This window comes from Hakea prostrata, chromosome 11 (genome assembly GCF_041222555.1).
Source record: "Hakea prostrata isolate BN-2017 chromosome 11, UWA_Hpros_2, whole genome shotgun sequence".
NCBI lineage: Eukaryota > Viridiplantae > Streptophyta > Magnoliopsida > Proteales > Proteaceae > Hakea > Hakea prostrata.
Window position 1 is genome coordinate 14,790,695 of NC_142610.1, and position 24,252 is coordinate 14,814,946.

Here is a 24,252-nt window from a genome sequence, read left to right on the forward strand (position 1 = left end):
ACTAAACAAAAATCTATCAATCATGGGGCACAAACAACAGACTACCAATCCTACAAGCATGGGAATTTGAAACATGGATCTTGCATATGCCAAAAATAACGCATTGCATAATCAAGATATAAATAGAATATAAGAAGTAAAACAAGAAATAGCAAACCATCACCCAACAGATACACTTCTTGGAGTTGGAATACATACATGCTATTCCTTGGAAGATTCCTGGCAACCAAATTTTTGAACACTTCCTCTCTCTCTTTCTTGTGGAATACCAAAAGATCATTACACCCATCCATACTGAATATCTCAACAGCAACAGGTCGCAACTGGTAATCACGTTTCAAAATCTCATGAACACTATCAAGTTTCCACATACGCCAAGGATGAGGCAGATTGCCACTCTTCTCTGTTCCCCAAGCACCAACATTGTATGCCCACGCCCTAGCCCCAGCCCAAGACCTTGCTGTTGTACTCCACAATGAAGGTGATTTTGGCTGGGGCTCCATGGAGCCAGCAACATCCTTTCTGACACCCATAGCCTGATCAATCACAGAGAGTCCATCTTCACATTCTTTCTCACATATACACCCAGAATCATCAATATAGAAATTCTCAATAATGTATAGACATAGCTCCCCAATAAGAAAAACACCATCATGCTTATCAAGACCAACAACACGCTCACAATTATATCTGAACCGTATTTTTTCAAGAGGTTCCAGGTAAGGTCTAATAAGATATTCACCACTATCAAGCTGTTCTTTTCCCAATTTATCATCAGAAACCTTCATACCATCAATTTTCACAGAAGAAGACTTCCTTGGAGAACCAAGATCAGATTTGCCATGGATGCTATCAGTTATTGGAATAGAAACAGTACTGGATTTAACACCAAATTCACCAGCTGAGTAAAGACTCATGCTATTTGCATTGCTAGCAAGGTCTTCATTCCACCCAACCTGAGCGGAAGCTTCATTTTCCTCTCTAACATCATATGTTTCATCACCACCATCAAAGCATTTGCCTTTGAAACCATGGGATAAAAGATGAAAAAATGAATCAGAATCAGTTCCTAATGCTTCCGGGCTAGTCTCATTTTTCCCTTTAAACAGCTCAGCTTCCCCCAATTCAAACTGTTCATTGAGAACATTTTGAATTGTATCTATTTTCAGTTTGCAACGCTCAAGCTTTTTGCGCATCCTGTATGGCCCTTCAATGGGACAAAGCTGCAATTCAGGATCAGAGAAGATAGATTTTCTCATGGGGAAAATTCCTCTCTCATGCACTAGTTGTTGGAGATGGGTTTGCCACTCACTCTCAGCATTGAGAACCCAACCATATTTATCCTGACAAACAGCTCTCAACTCAGTTGCCATTGCATCACGAACTGACTCAAACGTATAACGATGCTCAGTCACCTGCTCCCAGTACTTTTGGTCAATTTTCAAAGTATTGTGTGACCTTCTTCCCATCTCTCTTCTACGACGACCTTCCATCGCTTTTATCCTCACCCCAGGAAACTTTGTTGATCCAGCGATGTACTGCCCCCACATAATACCAGCACATTGCTCCAACAACATGTTAACTATATGCCCTGAACTTTCAAGCCATTCAAAGAATACCGAGGAACTTCCAGTCAACAGTATATCAAAACCACCATGTAGAACATCAAGATGTTGCCCTTGGTTAGGTTTAGATACAAGCAACTCCTCTAATGCAGCACGTCGATGTACCAGCATATATTTGATAATATCCATGACAATGTTCTGTGCATTTTGTCTTCTATCTTGCAGAAGAGAAATTAAGTTTATACAAAGACAACAATTTAGATCAGTATCTAGGTTGCCAGGACAGAATATAATTTGTTTGTTAGCAACCAATAACTGCAAGACGGTACAGATATCAATCCCAGATTCTTGTGAAGAGCTTGAAGATAAACTCTTCTTCGATTCCATTTGCAAGCCTAAGCATGAAAGAAGGTCATCCTCACCAAGAATCGTCAAGAATGAAGGTAGGAAGCAGAACATGATCATGCGGTTCATATTTTTCAGAAGTGCATGAATATACACATCAAGCTGCCTGCTTGCTCTAGTTATCGGAATACGCCCTTTTCCCGTAGAAGCTGCTTCTTCAATCCTACCATCTTTGTTTGCCAACTGCAACATGGATAACAAGAATTCCAGAGTTTTCAATATGCCACTTGGCTGAGGAAAAGCACCCATATATACACGATCAACTATCACCCAGCAAAACGCATCCAAATTTGTGGACCACCTATTTTTATCCAATTTTTTCTCATCTTCCTCATCATCATGCAACAGACGTCCTTCAAGGAAGTTCATCAATCTACTGAGGCAAAGACCTTGAAAAACTAACATAGTTTCCTCGTCAACATACAAAGGAACAGTTTCCATAATGCTCTCTATGATCTGTGCAGCTTTCACCTGTTCAGTCACAATATCAGCAAGAACTTCTGCCATAAAATCTAAAACAGCAGTAGCTCCAGCAGAACAAGGACCACCACCATAACCAGACTCATCCATTTCAAGTAAAAATTTTGGAGTTATGGATAATAACGTATTTGCAGAAGATGAACCTTGAGAACTGAATTTTAAGTTTTGAGATGTATCATATTCAACCATAGACACAGAAGAACCAATAGACGGAGTAGCAACTACTTGAGATTTTCTGACACTATTGCAAGTGCTGTCAAATGAAGAACCAAGACCCGTCACTAGAGCTGAAGAGGGTGTAAGTGGAACCTTAGAACTAGATTTTTCGGATAAATTGGGAGAATCAACCATACTCAAAGATGAAGAACGACCAGAATCTGCCATTCCATTGACATTCTGGAAATTATAATCATTAGTGCTCGAAGTAACTGTAGACATCTGATCAACACTTTCACCATCAAAACCATGTACAGTCTGGCCATCTTCTTGAATGAAATTTTTGCTTGACTCTCTCTGAGATACAGTTGTTTTCCCCTCTGTTTTATCACCAGGCAAATAATTTCTGGACTCAAGAATATCCTCAGAACTAGTACTTACCTGTCCTGGCTGAAAGCTTCCAACACTAATGGAAGTTTCCACAGATTGCTCCAGTTCTGGAGGCAAGCTGGAGAATGTATGCTGTGAACTGTGGGTGTCATCGGAATCATTCAAATTCTTCTCTTCTGTTCCTAGAGAGAGGTCTTTCACCATCTTCACTGCACAAGCAGCCCTACAAGCATACAAATAAACAATTACTTTACAGTTATGTTCAACCAAACTTAAGAAATTCAAACTGTGAAGAGTCCTCAATACACACCTTACACAAGAAAAATAAAGATCTATACAACTTTCAAGAAATTCTGCTCGTCTGCATACGGCAGAGAAAGGAGAGCATATTTTTGCCAAATCAACCATGAATCTCAGGACCGCAGTAGCAGCAGCAGGGGCTGCAGCCTCCCCACCCATTAAACGTGCCGCATAGGTTTTATGCAGCAAAGCTTCACCCTGAAGCTCTCCTCCCATGTCTGTTGTTCCTTCAACAAGCTCTGCAACAAGGCTAGCACTAAGCTGTGAATGGATACCAGCTTCACACGCAAGCATAGCCTGCACACCCAACCTATCAAATGTCGATTTTGACATAGCAATCACAGATCCCAACAACTCCACAAACTTCAGTTCTATATAATTTCCATCACTTGGAATAAGGGCATGGAAGTCTAGCATGCGAACTTCGGGTACTCTTGGATAGACAGGCTTCCCAAATATTAGACAGAAGAGGATGTAATATATTTCTGGGGAATCATAGAAGCTTGGAAGCACACGTGTGAGATTCTGATAACCTCCGATGCTGCGAAATTTAAGTATAAAGCTAGGAGAAGAAGCAAGACAGACACCAAGAAGAGTCATGACCCACTTCATACTGGTAGGATGAACAGATTCATCAAGAAAATATGTCATCAACTTCAATGAAACAATTCTGTGCCATGGCTCAAGCAACTCTTCTGACTTTAGGGTCACTTGTAAATCAATAAGCATTTCCAGTAACATATTCCGTACAATAACATGCTTTCCCATTGACTCTCGAATAACTTGATGGTCTTGTGTAAATCCAGGTGGATCAAAAGTCATAATCACAAACCTTACAACATGCTCCAATTCAGAATCCAAAAGGCCATCCTCTAAAATAACCCCAAGCAGTAGAGTTAGTTTCTCCAACACAGGGATTTCCACATCCCCCCTCTGTAATGTCACCAGTAAATGTTGGACAAGGTTCATTTGGCGCAAGACTGTAAGGTTATGACTCCTGTACCAATGCAAGGATACGAGACGCTCGAAAAATCCAAGGAGAGCAATTTGAATTGGAACAGGGGCTGTCACCCATAAGGTCCAGTCCAACAGGACATGCTCAACCATATCTGCATTTGAGAGAACAATGCACTTTGCTGGTTCCAAGGACAAACCACTATTTTCAAGCTCTGAAATTTGACTAAGTGAATCTTTTTGCACAGAGAAGTCATCAAGATCTCCATGAGATTCAACTGATGAAAATTCATTAGGAAACTTTGACAAAGTAAAATCCTCATGATTGGCATCATGTATAGCTCTTGCAGAGGAGGTAACTGGATGTGTCTCCTGCAATTTCTGTGGTTCAAAAAATGAAGCTTCACATGCAGCGATCTGGAGAAGGATCTCAAGACACTGCATGTCAAACAACGACATTCTACGGTGCAGAAAGAGTGCAAGCAAATGGTACCCTCTGTAGGCTTGCGTATCTCGCACATTCTGTGAACTTTGATGAAGTGCACAAGCAAGTAATGTCAGGGACATGTGCAGCATATCCCGGGTCTCAGCAGCTTCAATGAGAGCCAGTACCACAGCCATACCACCAACAGTACGGATGGTATCCCCAATTACACATTGTCTGCAAATATAGATATCTCCATAAAGACGACCAAATCGGGGTATGCCTGAAATTGAAAAGAGCAGCTTTAGTATGAAAAAGACATTACAAGTAAAAAAGGAAACGGAAGTTGAGATTCTTTACAAACCCCCAATAGGGGAAGCAGCAGCTGATAATGAATCAACAAGGTTGAGCAAGGATAGAGTCCCAGATGTTTGAAGAGCTTCTGAAGATGTTCCATTAAAAGCAAATATAAGCTTCTTCCCAGAGAGTTGTGTTGAGAGGTTTCCAAGTCTCTCCAGATCCCAAACAATTTCACTGCCATCTGCCTTAGGGTTACCCTGTTTACTGGTGTTGTCAACCTTTTGTGCATTGGATGCTACAGATAACTCAGCATCTAACATATCCAATATTGCCATATTACCCCCACCGCAGGCCTGGTTAGGAACAAATTGCAAAAGATCTGTATCTTGGAATAGCCCTCTATATCCTCTACCAAGAATGTACATGAAGCATATACTACCTGAAGTCAGCACCTCCTCAAAAAGATAGCAACAGCAGAGTCTCCAGGATAACTCACAAATTTTTGCATATGTAGCAGGCGTCCCAATGGTTACCTGCAAAGACTTTCCAAATGGAGATGGCGAATACCCCAGTTTCCCAGTGTGCCTCAGCCTTCCATTGACATACACATATGCTACACTAGCTTGAAAAAGTCCAGCCAACGCATTAGGCTTACTATGAACAACAGCAAGGTGATACCACCTTCCTTCCTCAAGTTCTAACCCAGGAAAAGACAACAAACTGGCGCTGCTAGTGGCAAGAGTTAGAACACCATCATCTTGAAGGTAAAGTTCTGCATAAAATGTATTTTCATCATCCATTGCACCTACTGAAAACAACCGAAGAACATGGGTCCGAAATTTCTGTGAGCTAGAGGAATTCTGCCTCTTAGAAGGGCCAGCCCTGGGTGGTTGATCTGCCTCCTTTGCATGAGGTTTCAAGAGACCATGGTACTGAAACCAGCAGACAAAGGAATAACCAGCAGCAGGGGGCCATGATCTTTCCCCTAAAGATGCTTGAATGGAAGCATGCCCAACCTTGCTCATGTCCATCTCCACAAATGGTACAAGTGAAACATTTTCTGAAACCGTATCTTGCGATTGAATTAATCTCTCCATCATGTCAACAAGAATAGGACCTGAACTCATGGTTCTCATTTGCAGAATATATCTGACAAGTACACGCAGCTCCAATGATGACAACCTATTCCAAAAAGTGTGATTCCCAGTTACAGGTTCCATTGCAACTATAAAGAGATTGTCAAGTACACAAATTGATTTTTAGATAGCCACCATGCCTAATAGCACAGTTAGCACTCGTAACCTTCCATGTACCATACAAGTAGGTATATGTGCTAAAGGGACCACAAAATCATCTTATTAGCCAATATATAGCCCAATATGAGAAAGGGAAGTTGTATATAACTTTAAGTTAATATGTTATGACAGTTAAACAAGGAAATGGACATAAAAACTATAGTATTGACTCCAAGATGCATTTGAGCAGCTTCCTCACATTTTGGGCTCAAATTTTACCCACGAAATTGGTGTGGGGTCCTGTATCCCATGGGTCCACCAATGTCTTGCCATGTAACAGGGTCTGACTCAATAAAATATTATGTCATAATGCTTTTGACATTTTAGTTCTCCCACCAACAAAAGCAAAATAAACAAAACCAGATACCTGTAAACACCTAAAACTTGCACAATTTGCAATGCATGGATAAGTAATGGTGATGAGCCTGAAAGATATGGACGGATTGTCTCCAACAGAAGCCCCACGCAACCTAAATGCGTGAAAATAGAATACTATAAGAACATTATTGGAGAAGGATTAAACAGAGTCACAAAATTGTGCATCTCATACCTACAGAAGTTAGTTTTTCCTGATTGAATGGGCCAGCCTGAGCAAGTTTCTCAATGAAGCTTAAAACTTCTAACTGCACCTTTGGAGTAAAATATAACAACGACCGGATCAGAAAGCTGATGGCGCCTGCATTGTAGACGCTTTGCCTATAAGGAATAAAAGAACCTGATGAAGCAGTTAAAAGAAAAGATGCAGCTGCTGCTTCAATCAAATCACATGATGGAGCACTCTCTGCTGTTGGCAAACTGGATGGTGGAAGTACAATTTCAAGTGCGAGTTCCAGCAGCAACTGTATGACTTGCTTTTCACAATCCACACAAAGTAACCCAGATTCCGAAAGAAGATCATAAAATGTCTGAGATGATAAAACCATATGCAACCTGGTCCTATTGGCAGGATTACCACACACTCCAACTGTAATAACTCGTAATAGAAATGTGAAAAGCTTCATCTGAACCAGTAACAAAGATTGACCATCTGTCTGTGATTCATCATTTTGAAAACTATGAAGTGTGGTAAGTAGAAGAGAAAATCCAGTGGATTCCCCAAAGACAATCTGAGCGGAACCATTTCCTCCCAGGATGCGCCATAAGGCTCCAAAAGTGTCACATTTTGCCTCACTTTGAAGTGTGAACTGGGTACCCGAAACACTTGTAACCATACCACTCTTTAGGATTTCAACCAGTGAACCTAGTTCTTCTGGATGGTCCTGGTGAAAATGAAAGACCAATCATCCACCACAAAATAAATATGCTCAACAATCAAGATACAGTGCCTATGTGTGTGTGTGAGAGAGAGAGAGAGAGTGCCTAAACTTGCTGCCAGAATCTGGACACTTAAAATTTTCCCCCAAAAATAAAAATGCTCTAGATTCACAATTTCTACCCCATAGAATTTAAGTATAAGCAGTGAAACACAACAATTTGATAGGTCACAAACCTGTGCAACATCTTCAATAATCAAACAGGATATTGTCCGGAGAACCCCAGGTCGATGAGTACCAGATACCAAAAATGGGAGAATAATGGTGACACCATTAGATGATCGAAAAGATGCTTGATTAGTTTCAGCTTTCTTCAACAAGGATACCAGACAGTCCCATGCAACAGATACTGTACTGTCTGTCTCAAAAAGAGAAAGCTTAGCAGAACCAGATTCCATTAGCTTGGGAGAAGAAATTATAGCATCCTCACTATCCATGTGTTTCTTGAAGTTGTTTGAACTGGACTTCCTCTCCAGTGGACTAGGACTCCTATTATGCTCCTCTGAGCAAGAAAGAAACCTGTGTTGCTTCAGCTCATCTATGATAACTTCCAGAACACCAACTTCTCGCAAAACCTTTTTATACTGCTGATCAAATGATAAAAGTTTCACAAAGAATGAGAGAATGGTATGCTTTAATTTAGATGTTACTGGTTGCTGCAACAAGCAGCAAAGTGAAAGTAATTCTTGTTCAGGAATGCAATTCACAACAGTCACTGCATATTCCAGAATTTTCAAGATTATCTCCTGCAATGATGGAGGATACTCAATCATGTTCAGGATGAAGAGGGGCATTGTGCGTAACTGCTGGCACAACTTATAGTTCTCAAGATGGCTTGAGAAGATCTTAAACATACGATTCAGAACCTCTGCCCTAAGTTCAGTGCTATCTGCTTTAAGAAAAATATCCTGCAACACTTGAATTGCTTCAAGGTCTTTAATTTTAGCATTTTCTTTTTCCCACATTTCCTCAGATGACGTCCAAGTTTGAACATGGCCACAAGACTTGCTATAAGAAGATTTGGCACCTTTGCCTTCAGCAGATTTACTAGGTTCAGATGGACCACTCTGAGCTAGATTAACAAGCACATCAAGTAGCCTTGCCAGTGCTGGCGAAAGATGCAGTGGTGAAGTTGCCGAGCTTTTTCCTGTAATGTCTTGTCTTCTGACAGAATCAGATGTCGAGATATCCTCTGAAGCGAGTTGGGGCTGGATAGACTGGGATCCCTGATACTTCTGCATGTTTGACAGTGTTAATGCAAACTGAACAAGAAAATGATAGCCATGGGCATTATGAATATCCTCCCTGAGGCTGATTCCCCCAGCCTCTACAAAAGAGAGAAAAAAGAAAAAAGGAACTCGAGTTAGTTTTAATTCCAAACATACTACTTCCACACATACACACATAATATATATATGGCAATTCAAATAATTGATGCATTGAGTGTATAAGATAGCAGTGTATCAGGAAGAAATACAAGATACTGTAGGCATAGGTAATCATGCCGCATGCAAGGATATGGAATTTGGTATAGATACATGACAATGTTTATCGTTAACATTGAAAATTCATCAAACAATCAATGTAAGGAGATAGCACTTACCAGGTCTATATGACAACTCCACACATTCAAGTAGTAGGTCCACAATGCCCAAAGTATATGCAGAGTCACCATATTCAGTATTGAAATCCTTGACAGCCATTAAAAGAACTTTTATCTGGTCAATACACCGGGAAACCATGAGAGGAAATACTACTGATGGATGAAAAGGATAATGGTCATAACCCAGAAGCAGAGCCATAATAAGGAAATAAGGAACCATTTTTTATGTTAAATTCAGGAATATATTCATCCAAGAAAACTAGCAACATTATAAACAGGATATATCCCCATTTCGAGCAATAAAATACCAACAACTTATCAACAGTAAACGACCAATAAAACAGAAAAATGGAAAGGGGGTTGATGGTATAAGTCTTTCACTCATACCTCAAGGTTTCTCACTGCAAAAACAACTCTCCCCTACACTGTTTCAGAGTCATCAATATAAACCAGAATTCAAGCTTCACTAAATCACAGGAAGGACTCTCAATGATCCGTTATGTATACAAAGGAAGCTGCTAGTACAAGAAGGGAAACAAAGCAACCTATGCTATGGTAGTCGCTTACAAGTCAGACTTTGAACTCAAAAAGGAAGGGGGGGGAAAAGGAATAACAAGTTAGCATCATTGTCTTCACCTAAAAATAGAAAGAACTAAGAAAATCGGCAAAATAAGTTTTTAACTAAATAAATAATGTAACCCTGAAATTTAGGGTCAGATTTTCAGGATCTTCTGAAATAGTTCCAGCACCAAATTAGGGTTTAGGGGTAAACTAGGGTTTTGGCTAGGATTTAGGATGGTTGTAGGGTTGCTGGTTCTGCAGATCTGAACTACTGCTGTTGCTAGATTAGTAGTTTAGAAGTTGTTTAGAAGAGAAGGGGGGCTGCGGTTTGAAGGTTTTAGGGTTTTATAAGAATCCAGAAAATTCTGCAACTTCTCTTGAAGAAGACGAAGTGCAGAAAATTCCAGGTTAAGGTAAAATAGGTTGGAGGAGACAACTGACTGGGGGTTCTACTCTAGGGTTAGGAGCAACTCTAGCAAAGGTGTTTTGGGGTCTATAAGTATTTTCATATGATTAGAAACCCAGCTCCAACCAACCGTAAAAAAAATAACTGAACTTGAATTGTAATACTCAAGTAACACTGTAAGATTCATGAACCAAACCATAAGATCTAGAATCTAAATGATAATATTCTTAGTTTAGAAAATACTCTATAGATAAAATGAGATCATTGGATAATGTATCATATCATATGTTGTCAGATCAGAAATACACCCACACACACAGAGGTAAAGATGAAACAACGAACCAGATGATGATCATGTATATACTTCGCAGTGCTTCCACTGTCATTGACCAAAAGAAGATCAAGTATCTGCAACATTAAATGAAGAAAATGATACACAACAATGAGCCTCAATGCATCTTATCACTTCAAATTTTTTTATTAGTGGACAACTATCTGAATACAGATGTAATGTAACCACCTGCATTGCATGTCGATGAAGCTGAATTGTGTGCAAGGGAATCAGGCCCTGTTTAAATCTGGAAAAAACAACCAGAGAGCCGGTAGTAACCATCTGAAATAGTAAATCAAGTGACTCATCCTCAATTAAACTCTGTGCAGCTGATGGATGGATGGCCAATGCTTTCATAATATGCACAATACTTCCCTCAACCTGCAAACAAAAGTTCAAAGCTTCTCAGTTTGCAACCCTTGTATCTTTGTGAAATAATCTTTACCTACTGGTGGAAATAATCCATATTTCATATAACAGCTTCGGTGAATAAAAGTGTTATTCTAGATAGTGTGAACGTACTATATTATCTTTATTGTTAGGGAAAAGGTGAACTCATCTGCCCTTGTCGATTCAGACAATTTAGGAATGCCACATCATCCTGATCAGTTAGGAGGTTGTAATTCGATAGCCAGAGAGTGATCTTGAGGTCGAGAGTTCGAGCCTCTCTCACCTCATGTTTTATAATTGTAACAAAAATAATTTGACAGCCAGCAGTGTAAACGTGTTTGTTTTGGGAGGAGATGGAAGCTCTAGGAAATTCGGAGGTACCTAGGGAATCGGTCTTCCTGCGTTTGAAGCCTCCAGAGGTGCCTACCAATGGGGATAAATCTTATGCGGGAGTAGTGGGGAGTTCGTTGTTGCCTGAGATCGATTCCCTCCCTTCTCCTATACAAGCGGGTAAGTTTCGCAGGATTGTAATCCCACAACAGGAATACGAGCTTCAACGAAATCAGTTCCGTTTTTCGTTGATTGGGCGAGCTAATTTCCGCATCACTACCATGAATGAATTGCGAGAGCTAGCTAGAGGTGCTTGGAAATTGTCTCAAGGGGTGATCTTACATTCATTGGGGAAAGGGTTTATCATCTTTCAGTTTCATAGTGAGGCAGATATGACTGAGGTGTGGCGCAGAGGTTTTTGGAATGTTGGAAAGCAATACATTCGTTTTCAACGATGGAGGCCGGATTTTAATATCCACTCTCCTCAACCAGCAGGTAAGTTGGTGTGGGTTCGTTTCCCTGATTTACCTCTTGAGTATTGGCATGAGAAAGTGCTTCTTTCTATAGCAAAATCTGTTGGGAGACCTGTTTCTCTTGATAGACGAACTCGTCTTGGTTCTATTGGTCATTATGCTCGAATTTTGGTTGAATTGGAGGTCGATGTTGTTCGAGTGAATGAGGTTCAGATTGAGCGCCTTGAACCAGGAACTCTTCGAGTTTTTAGTTTTCTTCAGAAGGTAATTTTTGAGGATGATATTCTGAGGTGCTCACAGTGTAATCGAGAAGGCCACCTGGGTCTTCATTGTAGGTTTACTTCAAACGATTCTGTGGATGGTTTGCAGGTTCAGCCCTCTATCATTCCTGCAGAAAACCTCCCAGTAGATAATCCTATTGTGGATGGGATTCCTACTGACAGTGTGAGAGTGCAGACTCCAAGCTCACTCCAACATCAGATTCGTGTGGCTCTAGAGGTGGCGGGTTTGGAGGACTCTATTTCATCCAATGAGGGTGCAGCAAATTCAATTTCAAATTTCAATTCAAATTTCAAATCTACAAGGTTGGTTCCCTCTGATGTGGTGATCGCGTCTAGCAAGAACTCTTCTCTTGATCTTTCTCTCTCTCAAAGTGATCCTTTTCAACTTCAAAAAATTTTAGATAAAGGCAAGAGTTCGATGTTGGTTGGTAATCTTTCAAAGAACGTAGTTACCTCTGTTGGTCCCACGACTAACCAACTTCCACCTAATTCGGCCACTAAGGATATTGGCTCTTTGGAACGGTTTGAAAAGCTTCATGAGAGGCCTTGTGGGGCCCTGCTGAATTCGGTTAGAGTGGAAGACTCTTCTACGGAACAGAATTCGGTTTATGTGGAAGACTTTTCTACGCAACAAAATTCGATTAGATTGGAAGAAACTGCATTGGACGTGAACTCTAGTTTGGAGCTTCAAGTGGGGTCATGCGGAGCCCAACAGAATTTGAATAATTTTGAAGCGACTTCTTTGGCCGTGGACTCTAGTTTTGAAATTCAAAATTCCTTAGATGCGGCAAAGTGTTTTAATCCAATTGGTAAACTTCCTTTGGGGAGTTCACTAGTGGGACCTACAGATAAGCTCGAAAGTGGTTCAGCCACTCCTTTTGAATTTCAAAAAGTGCTTGTTGCAGGTAAGAGTTCTATGCAAATTGGAAACCCTTCTTTGGAGTGTTCATTGGTGGGACCTGAAGTTGCAAATATTATTAGAAGTTCAGCCATTGAAGGAACTACGGAGGATGATTTGGACTATTGTGGGGCCGATCAAAATTCGGCCAGGCTGGAGAGTTCGGCCAATGATGAAACTTTGCAATTGAAAGTAGTTCTTCCACTTTCGTCTTCGTCTATATCAGTGCGGGCTGAAGGTTCTCCTTGTCGGAAACCTGGTCGTCCGAAGAAGAAGGCTCACGCAGTGAAGAAAGTAGTAACAAGTAAAAAGGTTTCTATAGAAGAGGAATTCAAGAAGGTAGATGCAGCTTTAGCGAAAGTATCCACAGTGCATCAGAGCCTCCCATTGGGAGAGGATAGTGCTGCTATATAACTATTGTTATGAAGCTTTTCTTAAAGATCTTGATTTGGATGCATCTAGACGTCCTACATTTCGTTTTTGATAACTTAGTTGTTGTCAATTATGAGTAGGAACCAGTGAGGAAGGGTGTATTGGGGGCAACTTTGTTGCGGGTGAGCAAGGTAGGTACTAATTGCTGTATTTCTTTTCTTTTTCTTATTTTCGTTATAAAATGACCCTTAGAGGGGGGCTCGGGGGGGGGCCCCGGGGGACCCCCCCCCCGGGTAGAGGGGGGGGGGGGGGGGGGGGGGGGGGGGGGGGGGGCCCCCAGGGGGGGGGGGGGGGGGGGGGGGGGGGGGGGGGGGGGGGGGGGAGGCCCAAGGGGGGGGGGGGGGGGGGGGGGGTGGGGATAGGATTAGGAGATTACTACTATGAGACAGTGCTATTGATTTATATTCCAAGGAACTATGTACTTTTATTCTCATTTTGGAACCTTTCAAATTCAATAATGTATTACCATTAGATTTCCTTTGTTATTAATATTATGGAGTTATTAAATTCTCAACCTTCTTGCCTGTGATTGTGTTATGGATGAGAGGTATGGTTATGGTACCACATCCATGGTCCACAAGATGATCGTCATCTTTAACCTGGCCCATTTGGGCATGGTATGAGATCTCAAAAGATCTCACGAGATATCTCGATTTTTAGGGTAGCAAGACAAGACGGGAGGCGAGACCGGAGAGATTCCATATCTCACCCCCAAATCTCGCAATATGGCGAGATCTCTCCTATTTTGGTCGAACCAGCCGATTCAGGGGGTCTTTAAGACTCAATTTCACCTCTCTATCGCTGCTATCTGCCTAGCTCGCCCAAAACTTAGTTGTAGCCGGATTTTTTTTGGGATTCAGCTAGATTTCAACTTTCAAGCACCTTTAGCACATCTACAGCTTCAAATTAGCAAACATTCAAGCTCATTTCGGCTTCATCTTCAACAAAGGTAAGATTCTTGCCAAAATTTGAAATTTTCAATGCCATGTACAAATAGGTATATCCATGTGATGTAAATATATGTTGATCTACTAATGCAGATCTACACTTTCATGTAAAAAAAAATTTAATTTTCTCATATCAATTTAATTTTTGAATTTTCGTATTTCAAAAATATAATTTCTAATAATTTAAAATAAAAAATGTAGAAAAATACTAATGATAATGAGTGATTCTAACTTATGTTGGACTACATTGAGAGGGCTACAACCGCATGTAGTCATATTTTGATTTTGATGCTTGCTGTATTTTTTTTTTTTATTTCATACTTAAATAATTATGAAAAATCATATTTTATCAAAAATTATCTTCTCCTTTTTTTTTTTTAAATGATACATATGTTATATAGTTTATCTTAAAAATACAAACATGTTTGTTTGAGCACTGTATGTATCTTATCTAACAAAGTGCGTGTTTGGTTGTTCTATAAATTGTTTTTACATGTTTTGAATTATGTAAAAATTATTCTAATGATTATATGAGAATATTCATGTGTGTATTTGAGTGTTATAGCTCAAATGGCAACTAGTGGGAGTGGCACTGGTAGTAGGGCCTAGGACATTGCCTGGCAACATGAGGATCCATTGATTACAGACAAGAAAAAATCACAATGCAAGTATTGCCTCAAGACCTTGAATTCTGGTGGTTCAACTAGATTGAAGCAACACTTGGCTGGTGGCTACAAAGATGTTGCCAAGTGTGCCAAGGTTCCTTATGAAGTGCAACAAGCAATTGTAGCAAGTTTAAAGAGAGGGAGACAAAGAAAGGACGAGAGGGCACAAAAGCATAGGGAATTTGAGGATGCAGTGCTATAGAGACCTTTTGTTGATGTTGATGAGAAGTCAAACGACGATAAGGAGATGAGGACTATGGGCATTGAGTTGAAGTCTGAATGGAGACAAACGAAGGTTACAATGGGCATTTTGAGCATGTGGGGCAATATGAATAGTCAAAAGGAGCAGATGGGTTAGGGTCAAAATCATCCATGCCACCTAGACATAGTTTTCAGGGAAGTGGAGGAAGAGAGAGGACTTAGAGGAAGAGGAAGATTGCGCATTTGCACCCTCTTTAGGTATCAAAAAAGCATCCCATATATGTTTGTTGGAGGTAAAGAAGGTAGTAGGGAGGAGGAAGCCACGTTGGTGATCAGCGACTTCATGCTCTACAACAACATTGCAACCAATGTGGCCAACAAACCATACTTCCAGGGGATGATCAATGCAGTTGCTAAGGCAAGTGTAGGGGTTAAAGGCCCAATAGCTTGGGAAGTGATGCATAAATATTTACCAAAGGTGAGAAGGAGGTGGAGGAATACATTGGTTCGTTGAAGGAACGATGGGCAACATATGGTGCTACTGTGATGGTTAATGGATGGACTGGTCCTACTAGACAGTCCATCATTAATTTCATGGTGAACTGTAATGGAAAGACAACCTTCCTTAAGTCAATGGATGCCTCAGATAAAGTCAAAGATGCTAATTACCTTTACAAGCTTTTTAGGCAGGTGGTCCTCGAGGTAGGACCAAGCAACGTTATCCAAATTGTCACGAATAACCGTGCGAACTTCAGGAAAGCTAGTGAAATGTTGATGAAGAAGAAGAGCAGCAAGATCCACCTCTTTTGGACACTATGTGCAGCACACTCGATTGATCCCATGTTAGAGGACTTGGGGAAGAGGAAGTTGGTCAGTAATTTTATTTATAACCATGGTTATGTGCTGAAGATGATTAGGAACCACTGTAAGGGTGATCTACTCAGACCTAGAATGATTAAATTCACCACCAACTATGTGACTCTGAAAAGCTTCCAGAAGAAAGTGGTGGGTCTTTAACACATGTTTGCAAGTGAGGAGTGGTTTAGTTGGCATGGATGTAGCCCATCCTGATGCAATAGTAGTCCAACGAACCATTGTTGATGATTCCTTCTGAAGGGAGCTGAATAGGACAGTGGGCATTTTAGAACCTATTATGTTTGTTTCGAGGATGGTAGATGCGAAGAAGAAGCCCACATTGCCCCATATATATGTTGCCCTCCAGCAAATGAAGGAGTTGGTTAAAGTTGTTGCCCCTAGCTCACACTAGATGCATCATTTGCACTTAGCTGATGAGTCACTTTAAGTCTTTAAGTTTTTGTTGTATACTTTAATTTGCAGTATTATAAACAAGTAAACAACTAAGTCACTAACTAAATTTTTTATTTCCACAATACAAGCTTACTACCTCAACCCAAAGTACCACTACGAGAATAATTTAGGGCTTGATTTCAAGTTAATGAATGTGGTGCAAGACAAGGTGGAGAAGTTTGTGATAGATCACGTCATGTAGGGGACAATTAATGGAGAGGTGAGAACTTATTCAATTGTTTCTTCAATTTCTTGCATATACAGTATAATAATTGAATAATTGGTGTACATATCAGGGAGTTCAAGGATGTCTCTGGGAGTTTTGGAAAGCCTTTTGCGGTTGCAACTAGGCACAAAACTAATCCTAGTAAGTAGTCCGTTACTATAAGTGATAAGTCTATAAGACTATAATCTATAAGTAATAAAAGTTATAACTTAAAAATATTAAGTATTAAGATTTACTTACCTAATGCATTCTTATATTTTGGTTATGTAGCTTATTGGTGGGTGTTATATGGATCTAGTGCACCAAATCTCAAGGACATAGCAATTAAGGTCTTCCTCTCACAGACTTGCTCATCCTTTGGTTGCAAGAGGAACTGGAGCACTTTCTCACTCATCCATAGTAAGATATGAAACAAATTGGGGAGTAAAAAGCTCGAGGATTTATTGTATGTGCATTACAACATGAGGTTGAGAGTAGGGCACATACAAGATGATATGGATGACGACACTCAAGACTCGATCGAGTTGACCGATATATTCCACGAGCCCCCCCCCACAGAGGATGACGAGGATGTCACACATCAATGGGTTAGGGATTGGGGTAGCCCAATGCTGAATGGGCTAGGTGGGAAGCCGGATCCTACAATTGTTGCTGCCATGGGCCGAGATGCTATGGTTGAGCACATGTCTTCTAATGAGGGTCAGGCTATTGTAGTTGCAATAGCAAGACCAAGCGTGCCATTTGTGGAGCCACCTGGTAAACTTAATATAGCCAATGTGAGGTCTAGTAGTAGAAGGTTAGATGATGCTGATGATACCATCCCTCCAAGTCTAATTGGACCAAGTCAGCCTTCGAGTTATGGAGGCAATCAGGCTAGTGGTGTTGTTGGTAATGCTACTGGTGGAAGTCAAACTAGTCAGCAAAGGGGGTCACCTCCACTAGGTCTGAGTCATCTGACATACGACACAGGATACGAACCGTGGTTGCCCTGCCACACAGAATATACTAGGAGTAGGAAGACCAAATCGAACCAGGGACAGAGGAATGATGGTGCAAGCATATAAGATCTTGTATCAAACATGGGGAGCATGAGCAAAGATCATAGTTACAATGGTTCACAACAGCAGAGTGGGCAATCATCGAAGTACCTATACGAGGATCACACCAGCGGGTCAGATTATACTGGTTACTCTTCTTATAGAAGTCATGCTATCCTTCAAGACCCTGCACCTAGAGAGTACACATATTGGAGTGAAGGTGGGTTGTTGACTAAATAGTTCAGACCCCTAGCCATATATCAACAGTAGCAAAACAGCAAGAGTAGCAGTGGCTCTTTCACCCACCCACGATTGATGGTTTCCCTAGAGTTCTATTCCTCTAAAATTATGACATGAAGACATATCGAAGCCATATAAACCAATATGTCACATACTACAGTGATGAGTTTACTTGGGAGTCGCATGTGGCCACCATTCAGAATCAGTTGATGGAGAATGCTAAGTGATACCAACCAGTAAACCAGTCATATCAGAGCCACATAAACCGATATATGACATACTACAGTGATGAGTTGACTTGGGAGTCGTATGTGGCCACCGTTCAGAATCAATTAATGGAGAATGTTGAGTGATATCAACCAGTAAACTATCATCAAGTTTCAATATTCAAACTTTAGACTTTCACATATGCAGTTGTGTTACTTGTGTACAACTAATTTAGTACTTTAAGTCCTTACCATTGATTTCAGTTGAATATGTGGCTTTCTATTTCTATTTATAGGCATGGAGGACAATGATGTTGTGTAGCAACACGGTGTCTCATGAATCCACAGGGCAAGAGGATCACATGCAACTATTGCGAAAGAGCCCTCTGTGGAGGAAAACGCAGATTCAAGCCACATTTGGCTGGTGAGTATTGTGATACACCCATGTGTTGTGTTGTCCCTCCTCCTGTGAGGGAATATATAGTAACTCACCTCATGGAGATAGAGGGCCAATGTTTAGCTTCCAATATACGTCGTGGTGCTGCTAAAGCTGGTGGTCTGGGTGCTGGCGAGCCTAGAGTTGGTGGTGGAGCTGATGCTGGAGAGCTTAGAGTTGGTGGTGGAGCCGAGGATCTTGATTGAATTTTTATGATTTGATCCCATTCCATGATTGTCTTGTACTCTTGTGAGCTTATGAATTATGGATTATGATTTACGACTTACTAAAACTTTTAATGGCTGTAAAATTTTGAAGACATTTAAGTTCTTTAATGTATTTGATAGTTGATACACCAGCTTTTCATTCATATGCCTTAAATGTTCTACATTACATGTTGTCTAACCTTGAATACACCAATCCTATAACATTTCGGTTTCACACATAGGGTCCACTTAGAAGACGTCCTCCGTTTCTCACAAATCCAAGGCCACTAGTGTGTTCAAAAAGCCCTGAACTTAAATAGATTAAGTACCAAGTTTGAGCCCAACTGGGACCCTAAAACCCCCTGAGATGGGCGCCACTGAATTGACGCAAAAAAAACCCACATCTCGACTAAGATCTCGGTTTATCAGAGTGGCTAGATCTTCTACCACGCATTTGGGAGGGTGAGGGTGTGACATCCACTATCTTTCTCCTCTCTCTTCTATCTCCTTCTTGATCTTCTCCATCACAACACAGTTACAACCTTATTATTCTTCTTGCCACAGGTAGCACATCCATTCCTCTGACATGCATCAAGTATTACAATTTCAAGTCACTCTAGTTATCAGTAGGACTTATTCTTTTGTAAAAACAACAGGGTTAAGGATGATCAGCCTCATTGACAAATTGCAAACCTGCCCGTACCAACTTCAACTTAAGCAAACACATAGATTCAAGGAAGCGATCCAATCTAATGGTTGATCTCCTCAAGGGCACTTACAACCCAGTAATCACTTAATATATAGGGACTCAAGTTACATTATCAGGCTTTATTTCAACTAAGCCTGCCTGAAACAGGAAAAATATAATGCTGAATCAATTTTCTACTATAGTAAAAACACGGAATAGACTTATTCAGTATAATTACCCCCTATAGACTTATTATAATTACGAAAATTATTTATTGTGTTTCAAAAGACAACATGACTTTCTTTTTATCCAAGGCAAGCAACAGTATCACTGTTACAATACTAAAAGCCTAGAACCAGCAAACGTTCGCAGTTCCTTTTTTTTTTTTTTTTTTTTTTTTTTTTTTTGGGGGGGGGGGGTTGGGGTTTGGGGAAATTAAGAAGAGAATAGAGAGCCCAAGGTTAGAGTAATGAATAATTTGTGAAAATTAAAATGACACTCCACCAATATATTATGATATTTACACATAAACCCCAAAAGAACAACCTAATGACACAAATACCCCTGCATACAGTATAAACAGCAGATCAACATGAAATTCTAAACAAGTAAAACCTATAAGAATCCGATACAACCACTAGACAACTTAGGATGCATATCAGCTTGACTTAGATAAGCAAAATAACACAGCATCTGGTAATGTAAATGTCCAATAGAATGAAAGCTACCTCAAGCCGCCGGACTTGTCCTATATTTCCATCATAACCCTTTGCAAATTGCTTTTCCTCTGAGCTGTTAGCTAGGTGTCTATTCATGGCCTCGTCAGGACTAAGAAAAGCATTGAGAATACGAATGAGGCAGCAAAAGATCCCAGAATCAAGGAGAGATTGTTTATCAATTGGCTGTTAACAAGATAACAGTAAATCAAGTTAGAAAAGCAAGGGGAGAAAAAGAATATTTGAAAGCAAGTTGATACAATCTTTTCCCTCTGCCTTTTACAGAGTACTAATGCATCTAAGCACAAGGGGATACAGCTCAGCGGAAAACATATAATATGAGTAAAAAGGAGAAAATATCATTCCACTCCCCTGCACTTCGACTAAATAATAGCTTCAAGAGGTCAATGAAGACATAGCACCTTCACTTATCTTCTTTCTTTTTCCAAAACAACACACAGAACAGACCATGCGCCCACCACCATGCTCCCAACGCCAATTCCTTCCCAGCACCAACTTGCCCTAGGCCCCTAACAACCACCACCAGCACATGCCCCTCCCACCAAACCCCCCCCCTCCCCCCCCCCCGGCCGCCCCCTAAACATTTTTCCTGTATCATGGTTGCTTCAATTTTTTTTATTTTTTTTGGTGGAACCAGGGGGTCTGCCCCCTCCATGCCAGCAAACATGCTTGACTGTCCCCAGACAAAAATTTTGTCTTTCAGGCAGTGAACGATGGATTGCTGAAGAATCAAAGAAATCATGTATGGTTGTCATGGGCAGTGAGATCATGTGTGCTTAAAATGAAGACATCCATAATGTTGATTTTACTACCACCGTTTGCTGAGTTTCTCACAAGTGAAGCCCGATTCACATTCAATGCAAAGAACCCAATCTTCGTTGAAGAAGGGGGGACTCCATGCCCCAGTGTCTCTGCATATTCAAAACAAAACTTCACCTCTCCCAATTCTTACGTTCTCCGTAGAAGAAACTAAGTTTGGCCCTGATGGGCCAATTACATGGGCTAAAACAATTCATTCACAGACACTTTCAATAAACTTATATTCTGTGGGGCCCATCCCTTTATTTCTTACCATGGTTCACATGGTTCAAGATCAAGCTATGCATTTGTTGTAAAAACAAGGAAAAATTTTAGGGACACCCCAAAATAATCAGCGAAAAGCAGACACCCCAAAAATACATCAAATTGGCAAAGACACCCCAAAATGTCTCTTAAATTTGCACAATGGTACACTCCATTAGCAAATTCCGTTAAGTCATGGTTTGGTAATCTCATAATTTCTAAATTGCCCCTACTGTCTTGTGCAAAAGCCGTAGAAGTCCTCCCCTAGAAATTGTAGCATCCCCAGCCCCTCCCTCTTGTTTGACCTAGGAAACCATCCTCACCCCATCACAAATAATCCCTGCCCCTTCCCCTTTAGTTTCCTGCAAACAGCCACCATGACCTTCCTGCTTTCCCCTTTAGATTCTAATCCCATTAGGAACCCCCATTCCCAGCCCTTAAACCTACCCCTCTACCTCCATTAGGATTGCAATTCCTCTAGTAGTAAACCCCACTGCTCTTCCCCCATTACAGCCCTGTTTCTCTAAACTTAAAAACCCTGCACTTCATGTTCTTCCTTGAGAAGAATTGCAGAGTTTTAAATTCCACACAGCCCGAAGTGTTTAACACCTTAAACCCTCCTTCACCGAATCAGTTTCTGAACTGCAGAACAGAAGTATCATCAACTCTGATCTGCAGGACGCAAGCCCTTCCCCCTTCCCCAACCTTGGCCAAAACCCTAATTGGCCTTCGAAATTCAAATTTCAAATCTGAAATTCAAGTACAAAGGATTCAGATCTGAAGTTAAGCTTCAGCAGGCTCTAAACCACCTTAGAAACCCTAAAAACTTTCCCCCTTCTGCTGGAACTTCTTGGGCAAACCCTAAGTCTAGGGACTAACCGAAGACCCAGATACATCAATCCCTCTCTAACTGAGACTCCTAACCTGACTGGAACTCTTCCATGACTCTAATCAAAGACTAAATCAAGCTCAAAAATGAAAGTAGACATGGGCTCCTAACGGTACTCTGCATCTAATAAAACCTATTAGGATTTAGGACCCCCCCCCCCCCCCCAAAATAGAGAGTAAAATCACCAATTTGCTCCTGGTCAGATTCGGCATTCCTGGAAAACCACAGGAAAAAAGGGCATGGTCCTTCCAGGTTACACCAAGGTAAAAATAATATAAATCTCCAAGTGAATCCTAAATCACCTAAAGATTCAATACTTCAAGACACTGAGCTGCAGGTTAAATTTAACATCTTTTCTGACTTTGTCCAACATGAGGGTAACAGGATTTGACCTTCCTCCTTATCTCCTAAGTTTATGCTCCCATCAAACATGGAATTGGAGAGGAAGTAGCACTAAGATGGCCTTTAGACCTGATGAAGAGGCCCCACCCTCAATTTCCAAATCCAGCACCCTCCAAGATGAGCACTGCTTCCTAGTGAACCAGTAGTTATGTTACACTGCAGTATCTCTTTACAATAGGAACAGTTCCCCAGATAAGCACATCTAAATGGTATTTCTAGATAAGTTTCCCTACCATCCATTTCTAAAAAGGTCGCCAGACCATCCCTGACTTGTCAAAATATTCAGCCAAGTACCACGTATCAAATCAAGAGTACAATTTTATAGAAACTTGGGCACCTAGGAAAAGGCTTTCAGCATGTAGTAGGCCATATGATTGACTTTGTCCTCAGAAGTGACAGATAGAGAATCCACACGAGCCCTCATATTGAGTGGATAATGGATTATATGATTCAAATAACCCACACACTTTGACTTTTAGGCTATGCAAAGTGATGTCTATCTATCCTACTGTAGGACTAACCACAATAGCCTCCACATGATAGGACCATGCCAACCCTCAAGAGAGAGAATCAAAACATGCTCATCTAGAGAATCTGCTGCCATCTCTTTGATTTTCAACCTCAAATCTCAAAAGTGTTTTGTTTTTGGGGGGTATTGATTTGAACAATCGATGGAACAGTTATTAACCGCACAATAACAGCACAAAGAAATGAATCTTAATCAATGAAAAAAATATAAGAACACAACATAACAAAAAACAAGATGGGTAATGTAGTACTACCAGTAAACAAGATCTTTAAGTGTTCATCTTAGGCACATATAAACAGCACAAGATCATACAGACAGACAGCACTGGAAATCAATTAGCAGGGGGAATACTTGTTGAATATCTCAACTTGATCCAACAGTCAGATCAGAAATTACGAGTCACTCCTTGTAGCATTAGATGAGAGGAATAGAATCAGAATATAGGAATACGATGAAAATTTGAGTCTGAACATAGATATAAAAATCAGTAAGAAAGGATTCAAAAAAAATCAGAACTCAAGTCACCATATTGAAGACAGTACTCAACTTAAGAAATAATAGCTGAGTCAGAATAACAAAATAACTATAGATCAATAAGTCAGATCAAGAAAGACTTTGGGTTCAAGTTCTTCCTTTGAGTTAGGAACAGCTCCCTGAGCTTGAGAAGATTCTAATAGCTAGACCATTCTAATGGTAATTCGTGTCAACAAAACCATTGCATGTAAATCTCAGAATCAGAATAAAAGTTGCAGGAAATTAGAACAGTACATACTTCTTAATGGAGAGGAAAAAGGATGGAAGAATAGTATAGATGCAGAAAAAACCAGCACTCCACACCACATGACCACAAGGTGTTTTGGATGGATCAAACACCAACCAGCCTTATTGGGCACAAGGGATTCTTCAGTCTTCACCAATAGAAAATGAGGGGTTCAATTAACAAGGGGAATACTAGCTGAAAATCTCAACTTGATCCAAGTGTAAGATAAGAAATTATAAGTCACTCACCGTAGTACTAGGAGAGGGAAATACAGTATATTAACCTATCAAAAGACAAAAAGAAGAACAATTGATTCTGAACAGTGACCACTAAAATCAGTAAGGACAGATAAATAGGATACAGAACTAAAGTCAGTATAATGATGAATACTGACAGAAGTTAATAAAGGCAGAATTAGAATAACCA

The 24,252-nt window shown here is 40.5% G+C and overlaps 1 protein-coding gene across 1 annotated transcript in view; it reads right to left on the reverse strand.

Annotated features, from left to right (window-relative positions):
* Positions 1 to 24,252, reverse strand: part of LOC149000309 (protein SPIRRIG-like) — a 42,260-nt gene that overhangs the window by 7,911 nt on the left and 10,097 nt on the right. Inside the window, exons 6-15 of the mRNA XM_089139942.1 lie at positions 20,176 to 20,349; positions 10,673 to 10,864; positions 10,495 to 10,560; positions 9,186 to 9,300; positions 7,759 to 8,909; positions 6,820 to 7,528; positions 6,637 to 6,739; positions 5,039 to 6,156; positions 3,307 to 4,957; positions 199 to 3,219 (exon numbers count right to left, since the gene is read on the reverse strand). Coding sequence (XP_088996068.1) covers positions 199 to 3,219; positions 3,307 to 4,957; positions 5,039 to 6,156; positions 6,637 to 6,739; positions 6,820 to 7,528; positions 7,759 to 8,909; positions 9,186 to 9,300; positions 10,495 to 10,560; positions 10,673 to 10,864; positions 20,176 to 20,349 — 8,300 coding nt within the window. The remainder of the gene's footprint in view (positions 1 to 198; positions 3,220 to 3,306; positions 4,958 to 5,038; positions 6,157 to 6,636; positions 6,740 to 6,819; positions 7,529 to 7,758; positions 8,910 to 9,185; positions 9,301 to 10,494; positions 10,561 to 10,672; positions 10,865 to 20,175; positions 20,350 to 24,252) is intronic.